Source organism: Chionomys nivalis, chromosome 1 (genome assembly GCF_950005125.1).
Source record: "Chionomys nivalis chromosome 1, mChiNiv1.1, whole genome shotgun sequence".
NCBI lineage: Eukaryota > Metazoa > Chordata > Mammalia > Rodentia > Cricetidae > Chionomys > Chionomys nivalis.
The window spans coordinates 83,914,348-83,923,098 of record NC_080086.1 but is presented as its reverse complement, the minus strand read 5'-3'; the positions used below and the strand labels follow the sequence as shown (position 1 = coordinate 83,923,098).

Genomic DNA, 8,751 nt, shown 5'->3' with positions numbered 1-8,751 from the left:
TGAATATTAATCCACACACTTATGAACACCTGATTATTGAAAGAAGCTAAAATTATACAATAGAATAAAGAAAGTATCTTCAACAAATGGTGTAGGCATAACTAGATGTCAACATGTAGAAGAATGAAAACAGATCCGAATCTATCCCTATGCCCAAAATTCAAGTCCAAATGGTTTAATGACCTCAATATAAATCCAACCACACTGAACAGGATAGAAGAGAAAATGGGAAGAATCATTCAAAGCATGAGCACAGAAGACCACTTCCTAAATTTAACCCAAGTAGCAAGGACACTGAAAGAAGCAATAAATCATGGGACCTCCTGAACTGGGAAGCTTCTGTAAAGCAAAGGACACAGTCAAGAAGTAAAAAGGGAGCATACTGAATGTAAAAAAATTATTACCAACCACACATCATACAGAGGACTGATCTTATACCTGTCAGAATGGCTAAGATAAAAAAAAAATCACCAATGATAGCTTATACTGGAGGGGGTGTGGAAAAAGGGGAACACTCATCCATTGATGGTGAAAATGCAAACTTGTACAAACACTTTGGAAATAAGTATGGTGGTTTCTCAGAAAATTGGAAATCAACCTACCTCAGGATCAAGCAATATCACTCTTGGGAATATACCCAAAAGATGCTCAAACATACTACAAAGGCATTTATTTGTTCCACTATGTTCATAGCAGCATTATTTGTAATAAATAACCAGAATCTGGAAAAAAACCTAGATATCCCTCAATCGAAGAGTGGATGAAGAAAGTGTGGCACATTTCCACATTAGAGTACTACTCAGCAGTAAAAGACAATGACAACTTGAATTTTGCATAAAAATGAACGGAACTAGAAGACACCATCATGAGTGAGGTAACACAGACACAAAAAGACAAATATAGATGGGTATGTACTTACTCATAAGTGGTAATAGATATAAACAAAGGATATTGAGCCTATAGTTCACGATCATAGAGAAGCTAAGTAATAAGGTGAACCCTAAGAAATGTATATAGATCCATAATAGACAAGATTGTCTGACAAAATTGGCAGCTTGGAGTTGGGGGGAAAAGGTAGGGTGGAAGAGAAAGAGGAGGAGAGAAAGAGAAGAGTGAAGAAAACTTGAGGGAATTGGATAGTTGAGATGGAGGAAGGACAGAAATATGAGCAAGGAACGAGATATCTTGATTGAGGGAGCCCTTAAGGATCTAGAAAGAAAACTGACTCTATAAAAATCCCAGGAATGCACAAAGATGACCCCAGCCAGGACCCTAAGCAATAGAGGAGAGTGTGCCTGAACTGGCCTTGCCCTGTAGTCAGACTGATGAATATCTTAAATGTCCCCATAGAATCTTCATCCAGCAATGGATGGATACAGAGCCAGAGACCTCCATCAGAGCACTGGACTGAGCTACCAAGGTCTGGAAGAAGAGAGGGAGGAGTGAGAATATAAATAAAAAGGTCAAGACCATGATGGATACACACACTGAAACAGTCTACCTGAGCTATTGGGAACTCACCAACTCTAGCCAGACTGGGAAGAAACAAACAGGGATTCAAAGTAATCTCTTTGAGTGTGGTTGACAGTTGCATGGGTGGAGCAGACTTAGGGACCACTGGCAATGAAACCAGGATTTATCCCACTGCCTGCACTGGCTTTTGGAAAACCTATTGTCTTTGCATGGATACTTTTCTCAGCCTAGATATAGTAGGCAGAGCCTTGGACCTTCTGCAAAACAATGTGCCTTAGCCTCTCTAGAGTGGATGGGAATGTGGTGAGGGGCAAGTGAAGGGAGTGGGAGGTAGGGAGGCAGTGGTCAACTTGTACAGTGAAAAAAAGATAGTCTACTTCATGTTCTGGCTTTGTGGGAGCCTAGCCAGTTTGGATGCTCACCTTCCTAGACCTGGATGGAGTGGGAAGGACCTTGGACTTTCCACAGGGCAGGAAACCCTGACTGCTCTTCGGACTGGAGAGGGAGGGGGAGAGGAGTGGGGGCAGGGTAGAGGAATGGGAGGAGGGGGAGGGAAATGGGAGGCTGGGAGGAGGTGGAAATTTTTTTTTTCAATAAAAGAAACTAAATAAAACAAATAAATTGTGGCTGTTTTGTCTACACATATATCAGTGTACCACGCTTATGTCTTGAACTAGTAAAGGCTACAAGAGCCCTGGGGATGAGTTAGGCAGTTGTGGGTTGCCACGTGGGTGCTGGAACTAAGCACAGATATTCTGTAAGAGCAGAAAATGCTCTTGACCACTGTGAAACTGCAATATGTATGCTAATATTACCACTATAATCATTAAAATGACTATACTGTTTGTCTTTTTGCTCTATTTTTTTGTCTTCAGCGTATTGTGTAACCCTTAAACCCATGAAATACCTCAAAAAAAACTGGCTGAGTAAAGGCCATCTGTGGATTCCTTTTTATTCTTGTGGATGGATTACCTAATCCAGCTACACAAACCCCAGTTGGGACACCTAAGTAGTTTTGAACCCTACATTTCCAGTGTTTTTTCCTTTCTGAAGACCCAGCTTTTCTGGCTGAAAGAGTGAAAGTCTAGCATGGCATATGCACTGAAGAAACAGTGCAGTTGGAAGCTCAACCCTCACCACATCGCAGAGCAATAGGAAACACTATCCTGAATGAGATAACCCAGACCCAAAAAGATGAATATTAACCTTCATCCAGCAATGGTGGTGAAAGAGACAGATCCACATCAGAGCAAGGGACAGAACTCCCAAGGTCCAGTTGAAAAGCAGAAGGAGGGAGAAGATAAGCAAGGAAGTCAGGACCATGAGGGGTTGGTCCACCCACTGAGACAGTGTGACTGATGTAATGGGAGTTCACCTAGGCCAGCTGGACTGGAACTGAACAAGCATGTGATCAAATTAGACTCTCTGAATGTGGTTGACAATGGGGGCTAACTGAGAAGCCAATGATAATGGCACTGGAATTTTTTTCTACTGTATGTACTGGATTTTGGGGATCCTAGTCTGTTTGGATGCACACTCCTAAACCTAGATGAAGGGGGGAGGGTCTTGGACTTTCCACAGGGCAGGGCACCCTACCCTCTCTTAGGACTGGAGGGGGAAGGGGGAGGGGAAGCAGAGGGTGAAAGGGAGGAGGAGAAGGATGTGGAAATTTTGAATGGTATTATTTATAAAGCAATAAAAATTAAAAATTAAAAAAGAAAAAGTGGTGAATGCACAGAAGAGAGACATGACCCTTAGGCATGGGACCCTTTTAGAAACGGCACAGTGTAGCATTTTCCCTTTGAAGCTACAAAGACACAGCCTCCTGACACACCCTCATATGTCTGGGCACACAAAGAGAACTCTCACATCACCTCTCCTTTTCTGTTTAAATAAAAAAGAAGGTTTTAACTTTAACATAGTATAAATTACATATAACAAAGCAGATATCAAGAAAGAATTATAGTTACAATAGTTATATCTATTTTACCTTTTATCATAACAAAGGAAAACTATAACTATAAATTCTTCAACTCCATCATAGACTCCAGAAGTATATAATATTACCTAAGTAAACAGGAAATACATTGTAAGCAACTTCCAAAACTCTAAAATTGACAGAGACATCTCACAGCCTGGACAGTCACCCAAAGTTCTTCTGTACAATTGGGGCATCCAATCTTCAGTCCACAGTCCCATAGTATCCAGCAGACTTTCCCATGAAGCAGGAAATTTCAAAGACAGTTCCACCTATACTTGCAGTTTGTCCATCACATTTTTCTGTGTCCTGCAGAATGTCTAGCAGACTCTTTCATGAAGCAGAAAACCTGAAGGATTGTCTTTCTTTAGGCAAGTTCACCAGTCATTTCTTGGTGGATCCTCCATGTCCAGTTCATCTAATAATCTCCATAAAAAGCCTCTTCGATGCCTATCTTCCTCTTGAAGCAGATTGGTACTGCCAGGATCAGATGTGTCTCACTGTCATGAAAAATCCTAAATTATTAAGCATTTTAATTGCCATATTTTGAAGGTCTCTGAAAGATGTGAAGAATACTTATCTGAAATACATCTCTGTATATCTAGAAAATCTATATAACATGATTATAATTTTGGCTATTTTAAATGACTCTCTATTATGCTATATTTATTACACTACATTTTTAAATGAGCTATACAAACACAATACCTTAATCAAAAACAGAAATATACATATACACAGCATAACAAAATTGACTTTATATTTGTATCAATAAACCAAGATTCATACCAATGCAAATCTCTATAGCATATCCCCCTCTAAATGTAAAGAAACAATTATAAGCAATATTTGGGAATAGCAATAGGCTATATTTTTAAGAGTCTCTTGGACATGTTATGCATTTATTTATATGTGGGTTTTAGCTTTTACATTATTGATAAGCAAGCTAAAATCTATATAACCACAGAGGTTAGGTATAGAATAAGGGAATAGAGAGAATGGATGCATTTCATTAGGAAGGGCACATAGGTAGAAGATGCTGGCTGGCTGGGTGGATGGATGGATGGATGGATGGATGGATGGATGGATGGATGGGGGAGTTGGAATGGAAGATGGGGATAGGGAAGGAAGAGTGGGGAAAGAAAGGGAATGTGGAGTGAGACAACTAAAACAAAGGAATCATTGAGGGATTGTATAGGAATGTAATACAGTAAAAACTTACATGTTTCTGAACGTGAACTAATTAAATAACCAAATAACAGTGGAGACAGAGCCACAAGTGAACATCACTATTGGCCAAATGTGATTCTAGTATGAGGATTCGCTTATATTTAATGTTGTTGAACAAATGGGTGTTAAAAGACATTTTTGACACGCCCCATTCTACTGCCATTTAATTCCAAAGAAACACACAGAGGTCTACGTTAATTATAAACTGATTGGCCTATTAGCTCAGAGTTCTTATTAACTTTTATAACTTATAGTAGCCCATAATTCTTGTCTGTGTTAGCCACGTGGCTTGGTACCTTTTCAGCAAGACAGTAATATCTTGTCTGTTTTGTGTCTGTATTCCTCTGTGTCTGGGTGATGACTGCACACTGCCTCTTTTCTCTTCCCAGAATTTTCCTGTTCTTCTGGCCCTGCTTCTACTTCCTGCCTGTTCGCCCTACCTTTAGTTCCTGCCTGGCTACCGGCCAATCAGCATTTTATTAAACAAGTACAAGAAACAAATCTTTACAGAGTAAAACCATTGACCCACAGCAAATGGGCCACATAGAAACCCCACAAAACCCAGGATATCACCAGGGATGTTTATTGGTTCCTCTCCACAAATTGGTGGTAAGCCTTTTTGCTGAAGACAATACCCTGCACAAATCATTGAACATTGAAAATTTGAGCTGGTGCCTATCTAGAACCTACACCCCTATGATTTAGTGTTCATCATTCTGGAGGGTGCTCTGCACACCAACCCAGGTACAAACCCTTCAAGCTACAGTGCCCTGCCTGCCTCCAAGATATGCAGCTGCAATAGTGTACTAAGCTTGTGTGAACAACCAACCAATATCTTTCTTCTAGATAGTGTGTCCTCTTCTGATGGGCAAAATTCTCTTTCTCATGTGCTTAATCAGAACTTTCTAAAAGCCCTCAAGGATGCTGGAGCAAATTTGAATTCAAATGACATTATAAGTCAGAATTGACTTCAAATGAAAACTGAGTCACATGTGGGCTCCCACACCTTCTAAACACAGCACACCAACACACATATAAATTCAGAGACTGTGGCAGCATGCACAGGCACTGCACAGGTTTGCATTACATGGTGTCTTAGAGCTGAGAGTAGTTGACACAGGATCGCAATCCTAACCTGGAAGTTATCTCCGTTTGATAGTTCCTTGCGAATGAAACATTAGTTTCCTTCAAGGGAGCCTCACTAGGGAAATAAACCACTCTTAAGGCTAGTTCCCATGACCTGTAGTAGATAATCAGCACAAAATAATCTAAATGGAATATTCACAGATCCTTTACATTTATATTGTGACTTTTGTTTCTTCGGTTTTTATAAGATTCCTGTGTGTGCAAACATGTGTGTTTCTATGTATATATATGTTTCTTGTGCTTTTTCTTTGGCTCTTGTTTTTCTCTTCTGATCTACTTGCTTTTGTTTTATATTAGGGCTGTTATTGGAGGGGATGTAGAAAAGAACTCAGAGGTGTAGAACCCTAATCACAATATATTGTATGAAACAAACATCTTTTCAACAACAGAGAATGATGTTTGAAAAAGCTGGAGCATGGTGATGAACACTTTTATCCCAGAGTTGTAGTGGCAGAGACCAAACAATGCCTGGGGCTACCATCTTGGCCTATCGGGTAAGCCCCTTGTGACAGTGAGAGATGCCCTCTCAAATCTCAAGGAGAATGACATATGAAGAACAACAGCCAACAACAATGGCTACCACATGCACATTCACTACATCTTTAATCTGTGCCTACACACACACATGAATACACAGATGAGTTGTGTAGCATGTATGTAGGTATAAACTATTTCTATCTGCCAACAATATTTCTGGAAGCATAGATGGAATGAAGTGGGAATACATAGGTACGTGAAAACTTCATGTAAGAGTGTTTAAGTAACTGTAGGGAAAAATGGAATTGAAACCCACATTATTTTTATTGATTCAGAGAAACTATAATTAGGAAGCAGAATTAAAACTACAATCAGATATTTAAACAATTATTGATGACTGAGAGTAGATTAAAATATTGTCAAAAGAAAAACTTAAAAAGTCAGTATTAGCACCAGGCAATAGTGACACATGCCTTTAATCCCAGCACTCGGAGGGCAGAGGCAGGGGGATCTCTATGAGTTCAAGGACTGCCGGGTCTACAAGAGCTACTTCCAGGACAAGTTCCAAAGCTACAGAGAAATCCTGTCTTGAAAAACCAAAAAAAAAAAAAAGAGAGAGAGAGAGAGAAAAAAGTAAATATCAGCAAGCAGCTTCATTTGAGTAGTCTCAGCATCAAGGGTACATTTATAATATAAAGTAAAAAGAAGAAAATAAGAAAATTTCTGTAGAAATTTTAGCTTATGGTGTGCAATGAACTTAAAAGACTCTATATCACTTGGCAGCAGAACTGTCACAAAAATGTGTTATACCATAAAATTGTATTTAAATATATAAAGAATCTTGATTTGCTATTAAACAGTTAGATTATTAAACAGTTAGAGAAAAGTCTGTTTTTCAGAAAAAAAATATTGGTGCTGCACCAGCATCATTCCCTATACCCATCTGCACATCCAGTTACAGGGAGTTCAATGACCTCTTCTGACCTTGCTGGGAATCACAAATTCACACATGCACACAAGCTGGCACAACACACATTCATATAAATTAAAATAAATACATTTATTAAAGAAGAAAAATACCCTTTTTTAAAAAATCTAGTGGTATTTTGACCGAAAATTTTTTAGTATATTGATTATTCTGTTATCAGAACTGATTTGTACCAAAGGAGTAATTGTGGGATAGACATCCACCACAAACTTCTGAACACTCAGGAAGACCGGGTTGTACATCCACAACAGGACTGCGCTGGATGAGATGATAAAGTCCACCCAGTACATGACCACAAAGAAAGTCACCAGCAGCAAGATGGTCTGGGTGGCCTTTTTCTCAGGGGATGATCTCTGGTGGCTGAGACTGTGAAGATATTTGTGTTGCCTCTGATGTCTGAACAAGATTATCACCATGTATGCACTTGTGGTCAGCATAACTCCTACAAGAAATATATCCATAGAAGTTGTCACTGTTAAAATCAGTGCCCTGATGATGTAGTTCGTGGGGAAGAGTGAGCAGGATTTAGTGACCTTCATCTGATTGGTCTCACTCACATTGGTAAAACCACCGACATAGATGATCAGGTTGCTATTGAATGACAAATTGAGAGACCAAATATAGAAGAAAGCATAGCTTATGTATTTCTTTAGCTTGAATTTAAAGTTCGCCAAGAAAGAGGTACTGGGACTGATAGTGACAGCCTGGAACACACTCAGGAGGCAGGTGATGCAGATGGAGAGGCCTCTCATCACTCTACTTATGTAAAACGCTGTCTTACATTTGATGTCATTGTCAATGTTCAGTGACTCAAATATGTCTGCAACCCAAACAACTCCTCCAGCGAGGAGCAGCACTATGTGGATGAAGGTCAGTTGACAAGAGATCAGGTCCATGGGCTTAGGTCTGTGACATAGGATTATGAAAGTGTAGAAAAGGAGAAACATATTGGCAAGGACCCCAAGTCCAGCTTGGCAGTAAAGGACACTGTTTAACGAGGACATAAGTAGAAAGTGTAATCATCCAAAAAGCATAGTGGAAATATATTTCTTATACCTAAAAAAATGATAGAGTATACATCAAACTTGTGATTCACTGGTCAATATGTCTATATCAACATTCTATTTTACCTACCTATTCTTGATTTATCTGTCACTTTATTTTTATTGTTCCATACTGTATATGGCCTATATTTCTATATAACCTCCATGTGATTTCTGTATATATAGCATATTGTGCATAATAAATGCACTGTCAGCCACATCCTATACAGAATGCACACTTTGTGTTCCTGTTTTGCATCTGGACCTCATGTGTCAGAAATTCAATCCTACTGATTTATATTGCCTTATTTTATACTTGAAACCTAAACAATAGTGATGAACTCAGTATAAATACCACCTGTAGAACTAAACAAAAATTATTCTAATCTGGGATATAATCAAATAAGAAATCCAAA

The 8,751-nt window shown here is 39.1% G+C and overlaps 1 protein-coding gene across 1 annotated transcript; it reads right to left on the bottom strand.

The window, feature by feature from the left end:
• Positions 1–7,399: 7,399 nt before the first annotated feature.
• On the bottom strand, positions 7,400–8,296 carry LOC130877934 (vomeronasal type-1 receptor 100-like). Its single transcript, XM_057775616.1, has one exon. The coding sequence runs from the start codon at positions 8,294–8,296 to the stop codon at positions 7,400–7,402; it is 897 nt and encodes a 298-aa protein (XP_057631599.1).
• Positions 8,297–8,751: the final 455 nt, after the last annotated feature.